This window comes from Danio rerio, chromosome 24 (assembly GCF_049306965.1).
Source record: "Danio rerio strain Tuebingen ecotype United States chromosome 24, GRCz12tu, whole genome shotgun sequence".
NCBI classification, from domain to species: domain Eukaryota; kingdom Metazoa; phylum Chordata; class Actinopteri; order Cypriniformes; family Danionidae; genus Danio; species Danio rerio.
This window is the reverse complement of record NC_133199.1, coordinates 22,878,166-22,901,086: the sequence shown is the minus strand read 5'-3', so window position 1 is coordinate 22,901,086 and position 22,921 is coordinate 22,878,166. Positions and strand designations below refer to the sequence as shown.

The following is a 22,921-nucleotide window of genomic DNA, read 5'->3' as shown; positions in this document are numbered from 1 at the left end:
TAAGAGGGCTCTTTGTCCATTCGCCCATCTGCATTAACAAATTAATAAAGCATGAACACTGATGATGATGTAAAAAATCATCAACTGACTAGTGGCTTTAATTTTGAATAACTTAAAGAAATAGTTCACCCAAAACTGAAAATCTATCCCCATTTACTCAACCTTCACTTGTATTTGACTTTCTTTCTTCAGTTCAACACCAAAGAAGATATTTGTATTAAAGCTGAAAACCAGTAACATTTGACTTCCATAGTATTTTTTTTCCAACTATGGATGTAAATGGATGATTTCTTCTTCAAAAGCTTTGTACAAATCTCATAAAGGTTTGGAATGTTCGGTGAGTTGAACAAATTCAACCATATTATATTTTTTAATTGTTAATTTAGTTCAACATTTTTATAGTTTAAAAAATTGTTAGCTTTGCATCAAATCACAAAGACCCTGCAGCCAATTTTTAAACCACAAACTCAGCATTATTACTTTAAACATTTATAGCTAATACAGACTTAGAGAGCAGCATTTGTTAGTCAGAAATAAAAGATAAACTGAAACACAGGGAAAACTGTTTTTTCTTAATATGAGGTTTTGTCTTATTTCTAGTCCAAATATTTAATTCTTAAATCAAGTAACATTTTATAGACAATTATTTTCTTTTTCAGAAAAAAACTTATTTTTCCTTAAAACAATCCAAATAGTCTACAAAGCCAAATGTTATTGATTTGAAATACAGGCAGATTATTTTGCTTGTTTTACGAATAAACCAACTTAATTTTGATATATATAAAAACAAGAAAATAACTTTTACTCGTCCAGAAATTGCATCTTGACTTTACATTTTTTGCAGTGACTGTAACTAACCGTGGTGGATGATGCCATTTTCCAGCAGGGCCTGACCCAAATGAACCCCCTCTTCTGGGTTATTGGTTTCTCCGATATCCATCAGCCATGACACAAATTCACTAAGAAAAGAGCGATAGAGGACATATAAGTAATGTAAACACACTAGATATTTATTATAAACTTTCTGAATTACTATAAACAACATACATTAAAACTGAGCAAAATCAATCAATCAATCTGTCTGTCTGTGTCACAATCAGTGATCTATGCTTGCAGATTGCTAGCATACACGCGGACCACTATACAGACTACAAATCTGCCAGTATATGGAACTACAAGTTTCAGTCAGCACCTCACACACACCAGTTCCTGATCCAGTTTGATTACACTCACACAGCTGAAGCTGCTCAAAGACTGATTAGTTGGACAGTTATACAGCACACAAACACACTGACTTTGCTAAATATTGTTTATCTGTCTTTGTAAACACTATGATGCGTTTTCCTGGTCTTGTCCTTTAGTGTTTGATCTCTGCTTTGTTTTCTCGTTTTGATACCTTGCCGCCTGTACAGACTGTTTGCCTGTTTATGACCACAACTTTGGATCTATCTATATATCTATCTATCTATCTATCTATCTATCTATCTATCTATCTATCTATCTATCTATCTATCTATCTATCTATCTATCTATCTATCTATCTATCTATCTATCTATCTATCTATCTATCTATCTATCTACATTTTAAGGTCAATATTACTAGCCCCCTTTAATATTGTTTTCGATTGTTTACATTTAGACAAACGCTTATTTTCTGTTTCTCTCATGCTCTTTCTGTTTCTCCTGATGAATTCAAATTGACTGTCCTGTATAATTTTGTAATTTTGCTGGCAAAGCTTGTGTCTCAGTGGAGGATATCTGATATATCTGATTCTACTCTCCATCCCATTCACCACTCCGCAAAACCAACACTAACATGCCAAGCTCCACCAGTATAATCCTGCGGCTCTTCCCAGAGTTTATGGAACCCGGTGGTGATACAGCATGAGAAACATCTAGACTCCAGCAGACCTCTGAGGTTTTCAGAGACAGAATGAATGATGGATATTAAGATAGAAAAGGAAAGAGGAAAGACAGTGAACAAAAATGACTAAATAAAGCACTGTCAGTGGATACAAAAACACTGTAGATGTGAAAATCAAAACAAGACATCAGCTTTGTGTCTGTGACAGAATGAGATTCAGTTAATGGAAGAGAAAGAGTGAAAAGACAGGAAATAAGTCAGCCTAGTGTTATGCTGGTAATTGCTTATTATTTTTCTTTTTGTCACTGTGTTTCTATTTAATCGAGCTGTACATCGCAGAATCATCTGGGGGAGCATTGCTGAAATGAATTCTTCCAGATCACGAAACACAGAGGCAGCACAACATTGTGTTCATCTTACAATACAATCAAGACAGGGCACAAGAAGAAAATGCTGGTGCCCAATATTCACCATAAACTATAATTTGTTTATAAAGTTAAAGATTTATTTGTCACATACACAGTCATACACAGTATGGCTTAAATGACCGCCAGTGACCTAAAAACAAAAGACTATCATTGTGTGTGTGGGGTCTATGAAATAACAATAAGCGTAATCCCATCATTCAGATATAGAATATAGAATATAGTTTAATAAATCACTTGAATAAGACAACCTGCTCTTAAATTCTAAATAGAGTAAGACCTTTGATCAAATATGCAATAGCAATATTTAAAATGTAAAAAAAAACAAATACTCCTTCACATGTCATCAATATACAGTTAAATGAATTATTAGCCCCTGTAAATTTTTCTCCAATTTTTTAATAACTAAATTCCTTTTTTATATAATAAATTTTGGGGGGGTTTCACCTTTAATTTGGACAGGATAGTGGAGGTTAAGGAAAGTATTGAGAGCAGAGAGAGGGGAAGGGTCAGCAAAGGACCTCAGGAACTCAAGCCGGGTATCGAACTCGGGTCACCATGAGCACCATGGTGTTATATGTCAGCACACTTAACCACTATAGACTATTGGCGCTGACAAATAACTAATTTGATGACAGTACATCACATTTTGCTAGACATTTTTTATCAGATAGTGCTCTGTGACGCGGCAGAAATATGTACAGTGTCCTGAATCTAGCTGGGCGCTGTGGGCAGCCACCAACTTTCGGCACAGTGTGCATACCCTGATTGAAATCTATGTTTATTAACTGGGAAATATTTAAAGAAGAAAATTATCATCATATTATAATAATCATATTTACAGAAATGGTACTATATCAATATAAGGATATGATATGACATATCAAGATTTGCGTCAAGCCCTAGAAGCACAAATAGGTTGCCAACGCAAGAGTTTCAGCATGCTTACAAATATATATTTCACAGGTTATGCTGTCATATGTTTCTGGCTTTCTGAGACACTTAAAACCCACTCATGAACATCTGCCATCTGTCAGCTCTATATCCTTAATGGTCCTATATACTGTATATCCCTAATGAATCCATTCCTGCTCCAGATTCTGTTTCATCTGTAAATGCAAACCCTAAATTCATTTACAATATAGTCAGGCCACAACAATGAGCAGTTTGTCTTTGAGGAGTTAGTTATTTTTCCCTTTTCAACACAAAAATCCCAACCATGAAAGACATTAAAAATGGCGAAAGTCTTGCTTGTGGCTGAGTGTCGCAGCATTTTGAATGTCTTATTTTAGCATACGGTGAGACTGCGGTATATTGACATCTCGGATGGTTTGAATTATGAATGCCAGCTGCACAGACTTCTGGACTGCCAGTCGAGCTCAGTTAATCTGAGTTCATCCTGAGGATTTCCCAACCACACTTAAAACAAAAGAGATCAGAGCAGGAGAAATCCAGCACATCTTGGAACAATCGCTTTCATACTTTCTGGCCAGGGTGCTGGAGAATATATGCAGACAGCAGATGTTCACACTTACAGCTTCAAAGGTAGGCGTCAATATTTCTATCAGATTAAATTTAGTAAAACCATAATAACATGCGCAACAATCTACCTTCTTGGTTATTGGAAGTTGCAATCATTTTTCTTTTCTATTGTGATGAACAGTCAAAATTGTTAACCTGTGCATTTTATTGTATCTCAAATATGTTATATATTTAACAGAGTTGTCTCAGCATATTTTAACCATAATAGTTGTAACAAGCAATTTCTGTACATTATATATTTTACTGGTTATTCCGAAAGCTATTTTATTATTTTATTGTATCTAAAGTTATTTTATTCAGCTTAAAGAGCACTGTACAGGCCTAATTAGGTTAATTAAACAAGTCACTGACAGCAAGGATTTGCTTTGCAGCTGATTGGGAAAATATATACCTAAAAGTGGCTAATAATATTTACTTTATATAAAAGTTTTTGTTTTTGTTTTTTCAGCTAAAATTAAAAGAAAAAAAACTTTCACCAGATGAAAATCACTTTGAAAATGTTTGAAAAATAACTCAAATGTCACTTGATAAGCCAATAAGCTTTACTTCAACTGTATATATAAATGAAACAGCTTCTCAAACTAGAAAAACGTAGTGTGTGATTTGATTGTGTCCATCATTGATTGTATAATTGGATCACTTAGGTTATAAAATCACCTAACAACAATTTGGTCACATACTCCAATTGAATCTATGTACCCCTAATATCTATTTGAAAGTGGCTGTGTGAAAGCAAACAATTGGGTGTGGTTTATTTTCATTTACAGTATATAAATGTTCAATAATTACTGTACAATATGCCTGCTAGGGCTTGAACGCCAGCAAGGGATTGTGTAAATTGTGCATAATTGCATTAATTCCCACAGGCTCTGTGTTCTAAAGCAGGAATCCTGCAAACATTTATTCACTAAGGCTGGATGAGTAAATTAATCCATAAATCAAATCAAGTGAGTTGAAGGTGAAGCAAATTAGGTTATTAGTATGTGACAATAGAGATTTTATTTTTTGTTTTTATCCATGATGATTAAAAGAGACAGTAAAGACATTTATAATGAAATTTCTGACACTTCAATTTCACATATATATTAAACCACTCTACTCCACTGTTTTAGACAAAATGTGTCATTTTTAGCATTAAAATCATCAAATATGAATATATTAGATTTCTAAAAGATACAGAAGACTAGAGTAATGATCATCATTTAATCCATCATTGAATCACAGGAATAAGTTGCGTTTTAAAATGTATTAAAATAAACAGCAATTATTTAAAATTATAATAGTATTTCACAATTTTGATTCAACCTTGGTAAGCATAAAAAGCAGCTGCTGATAACACTTTAAATCACTTTCAGCTCCCTTTTACCATTCAGCTAGTTCTTCATACTTCTAAATTAATTAAGCTAATGAATCGAAAAAAAACATAAGCAGATCCTGTCTAGGTGTCACGTGTTTCGGTGTGTTCACGTAGTTACCGTGTTTATGTCATGTGATCTTTCCCATGTTTCCATGCTCCATGTGTGTTTATGTGACCCCTTTGTTCTGTTTCCCGCCATTTCGTGATTATTATTGAGTTCCACCTGTGTTCACCCCTGTGTGTCTTCAGTGTGATTATGTCCTGTGTATTTATATCCCTGTGTTTAGTTTGTTTCTTGTTTGATATTGTATTGTTATCCAATGTTATTCTATCTATCCTATGTATATGCTCCAGCGCCTATAGTAAGTGTCTTTATTTTTAAATGTATGTTTTGATAACTCCTGCAATCTAGTGCATCTCTTTAGTAGAGTTAAAGCGTGACACTAGGCCTGGGGTCCGTTCTTCATACGTTGATTCAATTAGCTGGATTTGATTATTGACGATTTGACATGATCCAGGATTGTTTCGCTCATCATAACTGATCCGAGAGTTTTTGTCATAGCAACAGTTCTGGTAATTCAAACCTGCTCGGAAGCAGGCTCATTTCATATAAACCGGATTATATCGGGTCTTTTCAAGCAAAGATAATACTGAAAGTATGTTCCAAATGTTGACATTTTCTTACAGTAGTAGTTATATACACTTGGAAAATAGTAAATATATATTTTAACTAAATATATGAAGTAAAAAAATATATATTAACAAAACTTATGCAATCTGCACTCCGAAATAAAGGTACAAACTCTGCCACCAAGTGGATCAAGGGGAACATTTACTGATTTAAACTTTTTAGATACAAATGTGTACAATTGCTTTAGTACAATTTGTGTATGATAATAGACATGCACAATATTCAACTTATTTTATAGAAATAATACATTCATGCAGTCATGAACATATTTTGACAGCTAATATGACGGTGATTTGATGCCTCACAAATGTTGCAGACACCTTTAACCATATCAATACTTTTGTGATGTAAAATTAATTTAAACATCCAGTTATTCTTTACACACTGATTAAGAAACCGGCTATTATAATACTACTATGGCTACTATAATAAAGAAAATCGCTCTAACTGTTAAACTAAATAAATAGCTAAATACTCTTGAGTGTAAAGCCTGTAGTCCACACAAGTTATTGCATATGATATTTAACAAACTGTTTACTGTCAATTTTATGTAATTTTGCTCACATGGGCAATTGAATATTAATCAGATGATGTCATTATGCTGCTGTGCTGTCAGCCAATCGTTGCATTGCTGATCATGATTTCAAGGATCGATAGATCTGTCCTTCACAACACACGCAGCGATCTCAGATCAGTTCATCCAGACATTTTAATCAGATTCACGAACTTGTTTGAAGAACCAAATTAGCCAGAGATCAGTTATCAAGATTAAAAGATCCAGGATCTGTTAAATCATCTTAGATCATTTAAGCAAGGTATGAAGAACGGACCCCTGGTCGAAAGTGATAAATCCAATATCTACCCATGTGACTTCTCTGAAAAACAAGCTGTGGTTGTGCAGGGAACTAAAACAGAGTAGATTTAGACTGCTAAATAGATGTAAAATACAAATGTCTTTAATGTCAATATAAAATCAATCCTGACTATTTGTATTATTGCGTAATTTAGTATGTGATTGTAATTTATCCATGCACATTTGTTTTTTTGTTTTTTTAACTCACATGCCCTTGGAATGTTTCATTAAAAATATCTCATCTCTAATGATGTGTTTATTGGCTTAAGGGCGGGACAACCTGTCACTCATACGAGCTCAACCTGTAGCAAACCTCAATCATTGAACGCTTCCATCGAACAAATTCCAATTTCATACTGACTTTTAAAAAAAGAAGAAAAAAATTAAATGTGACTTCTTCAAGAAAAAGAGGAAAAAAGACAGAAAGACCCTACAAAGGACAGATTTAAAAGCACAAAAAGCCCAGATAATAAAACTGATCCTGACTACTATTTCAGCTCCATTTATCATGTCCAGCAGACTAAGACCTGTTCACCCCAAATGCTGTCCATCCACAGTTCCATTAAACTCCACTGCCTAGTTATTTATGAGCGAGTAAAGGTGTTCAAAATGAAATGTTATGTCCTCAATCACTACAGTCAGTCAACAGCTACACACTCTCATTCTCAGCATGTCACTGGCTCTCCAGATAAACTACAGTTCATGAACCCTAGTGTGAACCTCCATCCTGAAGTCTACCACAGCTATTATCCACACAGAGGTCCAGCTTTTGTTGACCTACCTTCCAAGGAAGCACTTGGGGAAGGTGGTGAGTTTTCGCTTGCGGTCTTTAATGAGGTGGCCCTGTTTACTCATGAGGTTATAAAACTTCTCGCCTTTCTCAGAGATCATCACCCAGGTGTCCTGCTCCATGCCCAATCTCAATGCTGGAAAAAATAAACAAATAAAAGAGAGATTTCAATTTCTGAAAGGCAGAATTATACTGAAATACACAGTAGTATGTATAAAGGTTATATTAGTAAATGAAAACTAAAGACCAATACCAATGGTCAAACAACATTTTTTAAAAATATATATTTAAAAAAAAAAAAAAATCACAATAAATAAAACTAATAATGAGCACTGAAATACTAACTGAAATAAAATTATAAATCGCAAAATAAATAATAATTTACAGAATTCATAAGCACATTCTTTGGCGTAAAACCTAATCTGTGGCTGTTTTGAGAATTACCTGTAGATGGCTTTAACAAAAATCAATATTTTCTTATTTGTATGTATTCCAGTTTTTCTAATTTTGCTAAAAATGTAAACGAGGCATGTTTAACTACATAGTCAGTATAATTTTTAATGTAAAGACATTTGTCTAAATTGTCAATTTTTAATTTTACATTTATTTAATTGTTGTTTTGAAATCAAGGAGACGAAGTGGCGCAGTAGGTAGTGCTGTCGCCTCACAGCAAGAAGGTCGCTGGTTTGAGCCTCGGTTGGCATGTTCTTCCTGCGCTTGTGTGGGTTACCTCTGGGTGCTCCGGTTTGCCCCACAGTCCAAAGACATTTAGTACAGGTGAACTGAGTATGCTAAATTGTCCGTAGTGTATGACTGTTTGTGTTTGTGGATGTTTCTTAGAGATGGGTTGTGGCTGGAAGGGCCACCGCTGCATAAAAACGTGCTGGATAAGTTGGCGATTTATTCCGCTGTGGCGACACCGGATTAATAAAGGGACTTAGCCGACAAGAAAATGAATGAATGAATGGTTTTGAAATCAGTTCAAAATGTTCAAACAATTATTTTACTTATCTTATTAGGAGGTTTGCACACAAGTTAATGTAAGGAATGCAAACCCTAAACCTTGCTCTGGTTGACACTGGACATGTTAAATTAGAATTACTAAAACTAAAACCGAAGCTAAATATAAACAACTAAAAAGAACTGTTCACAAAATAAATAGTAAACTCAAACTAAAAAAAGCATTAATGAAATTAACTAAAACTAAACTGAAATGTACAGCAAATTTTTAAATATTACAGAAAAAAAAAACTAATTTAAAACTGCAAACTATCAACCTTGATATCAGTTTCATTTTTTAATTTAATTTTAAGGACGCCATAGAGCGAAAATCTTTATCAGGTCTTTACATTGTTTTCTATATGTTGCTAGGTTTTGCAGGCAGACAACGAATGGTGATGCCAGTGTGTGCATGAAAGAAAACAATGTTTTGAATTTTAAAAGATGTGGCAGGGCACTGAGCTTCGCATCTAGTATACGATGAGCTTTAAGGAGCATTTCCAACACTACTTCATGGCAGTTTGTAACTTTTTGATTAAGTGGCTAATTTGTATAAATTTGTACCTATTTGTACAATTTAGAATGATTTGCTCATCCCATTAATGATGCTTGGGTCCTTTATAAAATCGTACATTTTCATCTGGCTGAAGTCAAACAAATCTGACAAAACATAAAATACCTTCTTTTTTCTTGAGATCAGGCTGACATTTATTAACCAGCCATCAGAACACAAATGCAGTATATACTGTAGATCCTTTTTTAAAAGACAAAGTCTGTTTAAATGTATCTTTTGTTAGTTTACCATATATATTGTGTAATGTGCTGCATATGCTTGTGAAGAGACAACAAACATGTTGAGTACAACTGCTGAGTATAAGTATTTAATGCACATTTATGCATTGTGTCATAGCGTTTGGCTCTTACTGGGGTTTCTTTGGATGAGGGCAGATCAATATATTTTATAAAATTCATCTGTGTATGAAGAGGTTGATTAATTCTTGGCTTTCATATGGTACATCAAAACTTCAAAATACAACTCTAAATAATAAAGTTGCCTTCAACTGTATGTTTATTTTGAATACTAAAATGTAAGTTTTCAAATAACAACCATAATATTCAGTACATCAAGGACTTTGTAAGTCAAATGGATCATAAAACACAGCAGTAAAAAATGCCATAGCTTTTAAGAATTTTAGGTTGCGATTATAAAAATAAAGACCCAGCACAATTATGCAAAAAGTAATATTTTACTTGGATTACTATGGATTACTTTGTAAAAGATTGTTTAGATGTGATATGTTAATCGTTCAATAATTAATCTAATTAGACACAGTTTTTATTAATTATTTGTATTAAATCCTAAAAAAATCCATCAATCATCCATTATGCTATGAAAAATAGACATATTTACCTAATAGTGTTTAAAAATATGCCATTACACAAAATTACATATTAGTTTCTAGTTTATAACCTGGAATGATAAACATAACAAAACATGATATAAGTCCATTACATTCCAATTCTGTGCACTAAAAAGAGGCCATAACATCCTAATTTAAGACTTATCTTTTATCCTACACTGTAAAAACATCTGTTAATTAACAGGGGGGAGGGGGGTGTGAATTGCATGGTTGTAAATTGCATTGAGATTCTGCTCTGCTCTTTGTACCATAATATACAACAATACAATATACATTAAATGTAAATAAAAGTCACTTTTTAAGGTTTAAAGTTGTTGGAAGAAAGATCAACCTCCTATAATGCAATTCAAAAGCATAAACAGAAAAAAAATTATAAAAAAACTGTAATGTAAAACTGATGATTTATTAATATTTCTGTACAGTGAACTTAATAACCCATTATGTTTATGTTTTATATGTCTCAACATCAGATAAAATCCCACCACTACTCACTTTTCCGTCGCTCTCTCTCTTTTAAGATGGCCTCCAGCCACTCCTGCTTCTCCTCCGGTGTCTTTGCCATGCAGACGAACCACTTGTTCTTAGCCGTGTTGTGGATCTTCCAGCCGTTGTTCACAATGTTGCCGCTGCTGTGAAAATCAGCTGAAGAAAAACACGACAAATAATCAATGTCTGCCAGTCAGAGACGCCTTTTATACCCTCCTAAGGCCACTTACTCGGATTTTCCAAAACATATTTTCTTTTGTTTGTGTGGCCCGTTTTGTTCTCCGTTTCACATTCTTGCCTTCTTCCCTCCACATTTGTATGCCAGGCTATCTGTCAAAAGCGGCCCAGATGACAAAATGGATGTTCTCGGCCATAAACAAAGCAGTGTGAACAGCCCATGAGAGCAGTAAAGTTCAGAGCAAATGAAACATTCCCACATGAAAAAGGGGAATAAACAAAACGGCCCATGAATGAAATGGATCACAGACAGCAGGCGCTGAATCGATCGCTCTAATTACAAGGCCGTGAGGAATCGACACGCTATTTGAACAGTGTTGAAGAACAGGCAGAAATTAAAGCCCATCTTGAAGCGCTGATTGCATCAATGTCTCGAAGGAACAAGCTCCTTTAGAACTTCGCAGCAAGTTTAAATGATACTTTCTGTGGTGGATTCCTAATCGTTTCATGCATTGTTGTTGCTTTTTAAAGGGATAAGAACTGCTCTGATTTGTTTCAAAGTCTTTAAAAAGAAAAATGGGTCCCCATGATTCAGAATTTTGTGTTTTTTAAAAAAAAAACTAATAATAATTTTAAAATATATAAATATTTTTAACAAATTTATTTAAATATTTCATATAATAATGTAATGTAATCCAAATAGAAAATAATTGTAATCATATAGTCACGTTAATAATACTACAGTATTTCAGCTCTGAAATTTAATATATACACTACCTGAGAAATGTCTTGTCGCCTATCCAAGTTTTAGGAACAACAAATAATAACTTGACTTTTAGTTGATCATTTGGTATCAGAAGTGGCTTATATGGAAGACAAAGGCCTCTAGATTATGCTAAATTTACCTAAATAATTTATGATCATGTCTTGATTTTTAATTATTTAATTAGGACACTAAGGTCTGACTTTGCTTAGACAAGTCTTGTCACTTAACAGAACTAGAATCAAAAATCATTGTGCAGTGGGAAAATAATGAATACTGTGTATGACTCCCATGAGCTTGGAAGACTGTTTCCAAACATCTATGCAATGGCTCAAATAACCTATTAATAAAGTCATCAGATTTCCCTTTTTTTTATTTAAATAACTGCTTTCTTATTGTATGTAGTTTCAAATGAAATTAAGTTATTACTCCAGTCATTATTGCTTTAACTACTAATACCATTGATAATAATAATATTAATATTAATTATAACAATAACAATAATAAACATTAGAGTGATTTCTGAAGGAATTATGTGATTAATGAAACTGAAAATTTATCATTAAAATCACTGGATTAAATTACATTATAAACTACTTTTAAACATTTATTTTATGGTGCAAACACATATCACAAGTTTACAATTTATACTGTATTTTTTTTTAAAATAAATGTATAGCCTTGGTGAACACGGGAAGCTTATTTAAAAAAAAAATGTAAAATCCTACTGACCCAAAACTTTTGATCGTTAGTGTACATGAAAGTGAATGAACATGAAATATAAAAGCCTGCTGAATTTCATTGTATATCATTGCATTTGCTCAAAATCTCTGTATTTAACTAATGATTGCATCTGTGGCAAGATCTGACACTGTAACACCCTAAAAACCAGATGCAATAACACCTTAGCAAAAAATAAATAATAAAATAAGGTGAGATGTGTTGATCCGTTTCTTTTCTCATGCATTAGAATCAGGCCAATCTTTCGCTCTATAATCAGTCAATCTGGGCGCCTGTGTTTCTTTCCCCCGTGAAAGCCTGTTGTGTTGCAATGATTACGCCTCTCTGTTCAGCGCAGGAATCAAGCAAATTACAGACATCCATCTGTACGAGCACTTGTGTGATAACAAGCCCACAGGCAGAGTCCTCTGATTCAACTGAATCAATTTCCAAATTGCTTTCAACTCGCATTTCAAGGACCATCCGTTTCCAACCCGTTTCATTAGCGCTGGCATTTTTTATTTATTTATTTTTTTCTAATTCATTGTAATCAGGGGATCAGAAATGAACTTTTCCATTGAGGGTTGATATTTACCTTGAGGAATTGATTTTCAGCAGTCTTTTTGCATTGGTTGCAGTCATCATATTATTTCTAATCCGTCTGAGTCAAACACTTTTAACAAATACATTCAATCAATCAGTAAACAAACTGGGCTAAACTGAGTTCTCATGTTTCTTGGCTCTTAAGAGTGTTACTGTATACTGTATGTGAAAAGTTGAGAATGATTTTGCAACTCAATGTGCATTTCCCAAAAAGGCACGTGATGTAATCGTGCAACAACACTTTATATGTAGTTGAAGATCCATTTCAAGTGCTGAAATATAATCTTATACAAATTGGTATCCTAAACGTGTGAGACAATAATCGTCATCATTTGTGGATTATTAATGGCTAACAGAAAAAAAGTTAAGGTTGAAGAACATAGTGGTATCAATAAAAATAAAAAAAACCTGGATGGGTTTCTTGCATGTCCGTGCAAGTCATTGACAGATTTTTGTTGTTGTTGCTGTTTGCTTATCCCTATTTTCTTATTGTTTTCCAGTCTTTCAATTATGTTTCATTTGATAAAAATTCCAATTATTTTTGTTTAGTCACCTAACTTATATTTGTATTTAATGTTTTGTTCATTTGTTTTGTGCATGCCCTTTTTCTATTATGTTATTCAGAAATGCATAAAAAAGAGTAATTGAGTGTCCAGACTAATGTACAAAACAAATTATACAATTATAATTTGGTATAGTCAAATTACATGAATGACACAAAAGTTCATGTTTCGATTTCATATACATAAAAATAAGTCATATCCGTAACGTGTATTTTGAAATCTTGCAAAACTTGCCATTTTTCAACCATTGCAATTACAAATATAGGCTTCATATATGTTCAAATATAATAACTACAGCTTTATATGTTCAATTATTGTCATGCAGGGGAAATCAGTATTGAACACATCAACATTTTTCTCAGAAAACATATTTCTAAAGGTGCTGTTGACTTGAGATTTTCCCCGGATGTTAGTACAACCAAAGAAATCCATATATGCAAAGAAAACAAAACAAATTAGTTTACCAATAAAGTTATATGTAATCGAATGAAATGATGCAGGTAAAAGTATTGAACATATGAAGCTAAACTGAGCCGTAGAAAAGCAGTAAAAGCCCAGACAGCAGCTGAAATCTCCCAGTAGTTCTTCAGCAACCCTCTGCCCTTCCTCATTGTAAATGAACATTAGTTGCTTCAGTCCAACATCTACATTATCAGGATAATGAAGATGAAACCAGGGTGAACAATTCAAGACAATGACACAGCCAATGAAACTCTCAAATGCTGTCAGAGAAGAAAATCAAGCTGTAGAATGGCCCAGCCAATCACCTGACTTGATTTCAGTTAAAATACAAAATAAAGATTAGATTTGATAGACGAGACCCACAGAACCATCAAGGTTTTTACACCCTGCGCAATTCATGTGATTTCATTTTCCAGTTGTCTTTAAGCTACTATCACCAAAAAGCCTTTGTCCTTTTGTCATTTCATTGTTATTAAATTTTTTTTTGTTTGTTTTTTATTTTATTTTATGTTTTTATTGTTCAATTCCAAGTCAACAGCTCCTTTTTCTTATGTTACAGGAAAAAACATGACATGTATGACAGTATTTTATTTTCCCCAATGTATTGTATGACACAGCACTTAAGAGTTATTGTATGACAGAGCAAATAGAGTTACAGCAGTAATCTGCCATTTGTCCTTAAACTTTGTAGTTTTACGATGCCCATAGGCAATACCAATACACCACATATGCAGACTATGCAACATGCAGTCCCACCCCATGTAATCATTCAGAAAATTGATGTAATAGTTTTCATTCATGATTTTAATTTTATTTTGAGTTTTTGACTAATAATTTTTAACAACTTCTGTCATATATGGGGCTCTATTTTGACGATCCATGCGCAAAATCTAAAGCACATAGCACAAAATAGCCGCATTTCCACTGTCGGGCCAGTGCAAGCCAGGGCTCTAATCGAGCCGGGCCGGGCCGGGCCAATGGCCCAGGAGGTTGAGCAGTGAGGCCGAAATCATTTTGCGTTTCTACTGTCGGGCTAGTAGCTCGCAGCGCGTCATGCAAACCCCGCCCCCAGAACGTCCCCGGAATCAAAACGTCACACAACCCACCCGCGGGAATCAGGGAGATAAAGCACACCATCACATCATCACGAAACCATTCAAATAAAGACAACCAAAACAAACAAATGACCCATTACTGTTCAGCATTACATTATGTCTATAAGCACAGGCCTGTGTGTTCTCATTCATCATATTCATTTACTCGCCGACCCACTGTTGGCATCGAAATCGAGTGGTCTCGCCAGCGCAGTGAGCGCACCATCCATAATATAACACCAAAGAAATTCTCGGTTAATAAAGACAGAGAAATGAAAAGAGAAAATAATTTTATAACATAGTCGTTTAGATAGACGCCGTCAAACATTCAGCCCAAATGTTCCAGGGAGACCTGAAACATACATTTTTCCCTATGGGCTATTTGACACTTAATATGTGATTCCCCTTTATTTAAGGGTATTTAAGGAAAGTGTTAAGTGTTTCAGCACATAAGAGCAAGTAATAAAATATAGCCTATGTTTCGTTGCGCTCAGCAGCTATCCACTAATAAACCTCTTCATGTATTTAAGAAAAAAGATAGCCTAGCCTACAGAAAAAAGGTAGCCTAGTTTCTGCTTTCACTCACCCAAAAATGCTCTGTTTGCATGATTTGATTAATATCGTATCCAAATACTTAATAAATTAATATTTTAAACCTTCTTCTGTGTTTATTGTTTTTAGAAAATATCTAAAATCGTTTTTTTTTTCAGAGAGGCCTTTGTAAAATAAAGGCTTAATATGGCTTTAAAACGGTTTGATTTATGTAAGCTATTGTATATACCTAAATTAGTTGAGCTTTTGTTAGTTTTATATTGGTTTATTTATTCAATGCGATTTTATTATATCCGATATTTGTAATTCTTTAAATTATTTCAATATGGCTTAGGCTATTCTATGAAGATATGACACTATTGTTTTGAGCCTACAAAAGTGGACAAGAAATTTGTAAAGTTTCATGTCTTTCTGTTATATTCATATTGTGTATTATCTCCAAAATAAATTTAAAAAAAGAAAAAAAGCCACGCGGCATCAACAGAGCTGTGAAGGGAGCGCACTTTTCCTCGATCTCACACACACATACAGGCATCTAAACGCGCACAAACACACCTTTTATCCTTAAAAAAAACTCTTGAAAACCTTTACTGTCTGCTGTGTCTTTAATATGGTGTAAAGATTATTAAGCGTTATTGAAACATCAAGGAGGACGGAGCAAAGAAAAGTCACTTATACTGTAAATTAAAACTTTATTATTTTATGCAACAGCCTTACATTTAAAAGGGAAACATAAGGGCGATCATAAGCAAAAAGACCCCAGCCTATAAGGCTAGATGTTTTCTTTCCCTTATTTATTTATTTGTTTGGTGCATACTCGTGTGCGATCGGAAAACTGTGTCCACACTCCGCCTCTCCTTTCACTCTGCCCCTGAGCCCCAGTTGGTCTTCTTTGGCCCAAGGTATTCGGCGGGCTGAAAAAGGCCGGCCGCTGGCCCCAAGAAAGCCCCGATTTGGCACGATTAAGCCCCGGAAGTGACAGTGGAAATGCGACTGGCCTTGGCTCACCCTGGCTTGCTCGCTTTAGGCGCGATAGTGGAAACGCGGCTATTCATTAAGGGCATAACATAATCCACTTTTGCTATTTTAAGGACGTAAAAATCCACTTTGCGCTTTGGCGCATGGTCTAACGGTGTTGAGCTTATTCTCTAAATGAATTATAGGTGTGTTTTGAAAATAAACCAATCAGAGTCTCATTTTCAGCATTTGCTATTTAAACGGTGTGATATGTAATCTTTTTTTTTTTTTTTTTGGTCATTTTACAAAATACCAGTACAGGTTCAAAATGATTACTTACTGTAGGTTAACAAGGCATTAATTAGGCAAGTCATTGGACAACAGTGGTTTATATATATATGGGTGGAGATTTTGGTCATTTTGGTGTCATTTTACCCACAAACCTCTGTGAATTTCTGACTCTACAAGTGCTATTTCTTTAAATCAAACAAATGAAATGCAAATCAAACAGAAATGCTCCATCTTTGACTTTTACAGTCATGCACAGGAAGTCTCCATCAACCTAACAGCTTTCATTACACGCAAATAATAGTCTTCGTCTGGGTTTTACACAGAGTCATTGGGGAGAATGGGAAAACACCCTCAAGCGAAATCCAGCAGCAATGACTTTGTTTAGATTTCTTGGACTGAAAACCATCCATCTCCAGAGGAGCCAGATATTAGGTCCGCCAGGGAGCAAATGATTGCCTCTACAAATATAACTGATAATCAGGGCTTCTACTTCGCCAAAACACACTCATCTCAAGAGTTCATCCAGTCACCGGGCTCCAAGCGTTTGTCATCCTGCCCAGAACATGCCATTTTTCTAACCTTTAGCTGCTAAAGTAGTTAAACGCTCACCCCACACACTCTGAAACAGCGGATTTGAGAAAATGAAAGCTGTAGGCTTTAAGACTCAGTTATTTGAAAATAAATCAATTAATTTCCAATAAAAGTGATTATGCCTGATGTGATATCCTTAACAGTTCCAGCCAGGACATTAAAACGACTGACTTTCTTTATGCTGTGTTCTGTAGAATTACTGTCAGGATGACAGATTGGAGTTATTATAATAAGCCAAAACTAAACACACACACACACACATTTCTATTACATGATTTAAAAAATGTAGTTGCTGATTACTTATTTCAACTTGAAGTAAAAAAATAATAATATATATATATATATATATATATATATAGAGAGAGAGAGAGAGAGAGAGAGAGAGAGAGAGAGAGAGAGATTTTTTTCTTTTTTTAAATAACAAATAAAAATAAAATAAATAAAAAAATAAAATGTATTATTTTTTAAAAAACATTTTAAGGTCAAAATTATTAGCCCCTTTAAGCTATAATTTTCTGCTTATCCACAGAACAAACCATTGATATACAATAATTACCCCAATCTAATAACCTAGTTAACCTATTTAAGCCTTCAAATGTCATTTTAAGCTGTGTAGAAGTGTCTTGAAAAATATCTAGTAAAATAATATGTACTGTCATCATGGCAAAGATAAAATACATATATTATTACTTGAAATTAGTTATTAAATGAGTTATTAAAACTATTATGTTTAAAAATGTGTTATTTATAATAAAATAAATATTATAAATAAATAAAATAATTATATACTTTTTAAAAGGTGTATTTTCATATTTAAAATGAAATAAAAACATAATTATATATTTTTAAATTGTGTATTTTAATTATGTATTTAAAATTAAGTAAACTAAAATTAAATAATTATATTTTTTAAAAGTTTTATAATTATAAATTTAAAATAAAATAAAATAAAATAATGTTCAATTTATTTTATATTGTGTATTTTAAATATGCATTTTAAAGAAAAATTGATTTAAAATTAGGTAAGCTTAGTTATACTTATTAAAATAAAAAAGTTATTTTACATTTTTAATTGTGTATTTTAATTATAAATTAAAAATAAAATTAAAATAAAATGTTAGATTTTTTTAAATTGTGTATTTTAATTATGCATTTTAAATAAAATAAAATAAAACATGACATGAAATGAAATAAAATTAATTACACATTTTTTTTAAATTGTGTATTTTAATTATAAATTAAAAATAAAATGAAATAAAAAATAATAAAATAAAATAAAAATTATAATTTTTTTAAATTTTGTATTTTAATTGTGTATTTAAAATTAAATTAAAAATAATAAATCATTATGGTATATAATAAAAAATATATCATTATCGTTATTATAAATCCTAAAAGTTAACAAAAGAAAAATGCTACTTTTCTTGCAAAATTTCTCATTTTCATTAAGTTTGACAAAAATCTAATCAAAATAAATCATAAAAAGCTACACAGACATAACACAAACTCAAATTATTAAAACATTACCTAAAATTTTTTAAAATATCAAAATAATATTACAAACTTTGATACTATCATCCGAGATCCAAAAACAAAAATCTGACATAGATAAATGACATGTAGGTCTGTAAATGATGTATGGATTTTATTTCAAGGGGAATCTATATATTGATTGGCAACACAGTGATCTCTGTGAATAAAACACACACCTGTCCCGTCATCCACATTCTCCACCTCCATCACCTCAGTGTTGATTCTGCCTCTGAACAGGTAGCGCGGGCCCTCAGTGGCTGCTTTACTGTTCTTCAAGCGCCTGCATGAGAGAAGCGGCACTTTCAGCTCTTCTGTTCTCTCATTAAACAGCATACACAGCAATGATTTGACAGGTAAACTGAAGGCTCACCTGTTCTTCTTCTTACAGTAAACCAGCAGGTTGTCAAAAAGGAAGAAGATTCGTTCTTGGATGTTTCCCGCAGAGATCTTGAGCAGAATGCCCTGCATGAGCATCTCTGTACAGCTGTCTGTGATGTTGGAGCCCTGAGAGAGCAAAACACACACACACACATTGAATACTAACTTTAAAAGTGAACAAGAAAAACAATGTATTAAACCTGGATTATTTACTACTGGTTTATTACCAGTCTATTATTAAGGTTGCTTTCACACTTGTGGATCACTTGTTTTATTTCAAAACTGGGATTGAAATTGTTACAATGTTATTTTTTGGTCTTGGTGTATTTCAATTTTACACAGAAAAAATTCTAAACGGACCAAAATAGTTCAAACAAGTCACATGCGAGTAAACTCTTACATTGGTCAGAGCTACACAGTTTGTTTTTCAGAGTCCGACAGATTCCGCTGAGCTGTCACATGTCATTATTTTAATTTATGACGATGAGCAATAAGACATTATTAGCGAAAAGGAGAGCTTTAGTTTTGAATGGTGACACACACAGACATAGACATCAAATATACAGTTAGGTCCATAAATATCTAGACATTGACACAATTCTAACATTTTTGACACCAACACAATGGATTTTAAATTAAACAAAAAAGATGTGCTTTAACTGAAGACTGACAGCTTTAATTTGAGGGTATTTACATCCAAATCAGGTGAACAACAGTTTGCGCATGTGCCTCCCACTTGTTAAGGGTTCGAAAGTAATTGGACATTTGGCTTCTAAACTGTTCGATGGCCAGGTGTGATTTATTCCCTCATTATCCCAATTACAATGAGCAGATGAGCGGACCTAACTGTAAATCAGAAAGGTAAGACTTTCTCAAACCCTCATTTCAGTTGTCAAGGGTTGTCTATCTATCAACAATGTTGCCAGTAAGTTACTGTAAAATGAGTTTGAAATGTCTAACAGTGTAGGCTCTACCCAGCGACCTTCTTGCTGTGAGGCGACAGCACTAACTACTGTGCCACTGCTTCGCCTTCAATAATAATAATGAGCTTAAAAATGTTATTTAAAGTAGATTATGTTTTATAGGCTTTACATTATAGAGAGAAATAACAGATGAACCGAGACTGCAGTCAGATCATGAAGCAGATGAATATTGATGTTTCTTTCGAGTTGACAGTGCAGAAATTAACAAAATAGGCCTGATACAAAATAATATAAGATTAAAATATGGCAAAATTATGGTAATTATAAACCAACCTGATCTCACAAAGAAACCTAACTATTTTACGTTTTGTAAGTTTTGTGGCTAATTGTACGAATTAATACAGTTCAGATGTATGAAAATATAGGATTTTAAAAAGGAGGCGGGACACCCAACCCTGCACCTATAACCCAACTGTTATTGGGGGATTAGCAAATCGTAAATTGTACAAATGAGATTGGAAGAATTTATACGAATTAGCCACTAAATCAAAAAGTTATAAATTACAGTGAGATAATTCAGAACAGTTGGATAAACAGCACTCAGTGATAATTCAGCATAATTTCCCTTTCATATTCGACATAAAATGTACATTTACCAGTAGGAATGACATCCTGCCCTACCTATAATTATCTCTGTATATAGCCATATGGCTTACATAACCATAATACACTGTGATATAGGCTGGTTTGTTAGCTCGTTGGATCGTATTGCTTTCTCACTACAATCAAACTACTCCAGAGTTTGTTTCAACCAAGTCAAGAATAATAGGCTTGTTCAGGCAATCTCTGAGCGATTGCGGTGTTCACATATCAGGCATGTACCCAGGAGGGATTCAGGTGGTTCAAAAGACCCACCCCTCACTGACAAAGATCCAGAATTTGTCCTATATATGAGCTTATTTGTCCTATTTTAACTCCTGCCATTAAATCAAATAAATAGTGAAAATAATCCACCGACAACCCATACAATTAAAATGTATTTAAATACCATTGTTGTTATCCATACATTTTCAAATGTGCTTTTTTTTTACAAGAAATGCTACAAAAATTGAGAAGCTCCACATTACTTTTATTTTTTTATTATTATTATTATTATTATTATTCAAATGGCCAAATTTGGAAATGTGAATGAGCTGGCCAATTTGCCTAATAAATCACAAACGGCTTGTTTTTAATTTAAAACGAATTCTATAAAAAAATATATAAATAAATAAAAAAAAAGATATATGATAAAAGAAATCTGTATTTTAAAATTAAGTATTTGTTTCATATTTCTTTATTCTAAATCTAGGAAGTATTTTTGGTACATCAAAAAGTGTGGTTATGGTGACCATTCGACAAGCTAATACAGCTAAAAGTAGTACTTAAAATGTATTTAAATCAAATAATTAAATAGAAAATTAGGTGTATATCTGCAAAATGTTCCACTTTAAAAATAAAAAAAAGAATCACCCTTTTCACCAAGTTGGCTACGGGCCTGCATATGCCCAAATGAACCACACTAACAAGGCAAATGTGCCAGGTTCCGTTCCAAACCACTTTATGATGTTTAGACTCTTCATAGGCATAATACATGTAATATGGTAAAAAAAAATAAAAACCTTATTATATGGCCTTACCCCACCCCTAAACTCAACCCTTTAAGAAAACTGGAGGCAAAATTTGAATGTCAAAAGACAGGTCATACCCATGTCACTATACAACATTTCTGTTCTTGTAAAACAATCTCAAACTATTTTAGATTCCATTAACACTGTTTTACAGGTGTATACTTCAGATGGCAGTGATAAAAATCCAGCAAATACAATGTAACAGAATGAAAACAAACTAAAAAATTACAAATCTAATGTCAGATCTTTTGCTTCCTTGTCTTGTCAAAGTCTTTGTTTCCTGAATAAGAAAGCAAAGGGCAAAAGACCAGAAATGTAGCACAAAAGGCCAAAACAGATTTGGGAACTGCTTCCAAAAGGTCACTCTGCACTTCATAAAAGCAGTTTTGGAAGAGTCACTGCACTCAGAACAGCAAGTAAAACCAAACGGCGCACATAAATGTTCTCATAATATTCATTGCCATCCTCTGAGAAACATATTGTGACAGTTCTGCCCGCACAAACCAAATGTATATAATTTCTCGCCTACATGAAGGGTGTGACATCTCAAGATATGTCACAGACAAGAAAAGAAAAAAAATCTTGTAGATCTTAAAAAGAAAATTCAGTCAACAATATTTTTAAAAGCCAAGTCTGTCTTTTATAAAGCATTCCACTATATTTGCCTTGTAAAAATCTGACCGCCTGTTTTTCATTCTGTGGTGTGTTTTTACAATGGTTGATGTGGACAGAGAAACCTGGCTAAGATCATTTCAACACGCACCCTGCACGCTAAAACAACACAGCCTTTGTTTTGCAAAATGTCTTTTTAAAATACAAGGACATGAGGGATCAAATGCCAAAAAACGTCTGCTTATTTGTTTAAAAATAGGCACGATAATTGCGGTTTAATCTCTAAACATGCAAGACTCAAAGTGCTAACAAATACATGAATATGTGATGGCTCTGTGACTCACTGAGCAGATGGATAAACAGATTCAAAGCATAAACGCAGTCTACTGTATCGCCATCTGCAAAAATAACCCAATATAGAACATTGTGAAGTATTTATATTGTGAGTTTCTTTAATCAAAAGTGCAATGATATGGGAAGCTTTACGCATACATTTAGCAGAGAACCGTTTATGGTTAACACGTTAACCACAACCGTTAGCTCAGTCTAGTGCCATCATGCCAGAATGACTCACACCTACCACAGCGTCCCATCAACACCAGAA

General features: G+C 33.4%; 1 protein-coding gene across 2 annotated transcripts in view; it reads right to left on the bottom strand.

Annotated features, from left to right (window-relative positions):
* The window catches only part of prex2 (phosphatidylinositol-3,4,5-trisphosphate-dependent Rac exchange factor 2), a 258,834-nt gene that overhangs the window by 176,615 nt on the left and 59,298 nt on the right, over positions 1-22,921 (bottom strand). For both annotated transcript variants that reach the window (XM_001923322.6, XM_073940635.1), the window contains exons 7-11: positions 19,105-19,238; positions 18,911-19,014; positions 10,435-10,584; positions 7,514-7,658; positions 859-959 (exon numbers count right to left, since the gene is read on the bottom strand). In XM_001923322.6, coding sequence (XP_001923357.1) covers positions 859-959; positions 7,514-7,658; positions 10,435-10,584; positions 18,911-19,014; positions 19,105-19,238 — 634 coding nt within the window. The remainder of the gene's footprint in view (positions 1-858; positions 960-7,513; positions 7,659-10,434; positions 10,585-18,910; positions 19,015-19,104; positions 19,239-22,921) is intronic.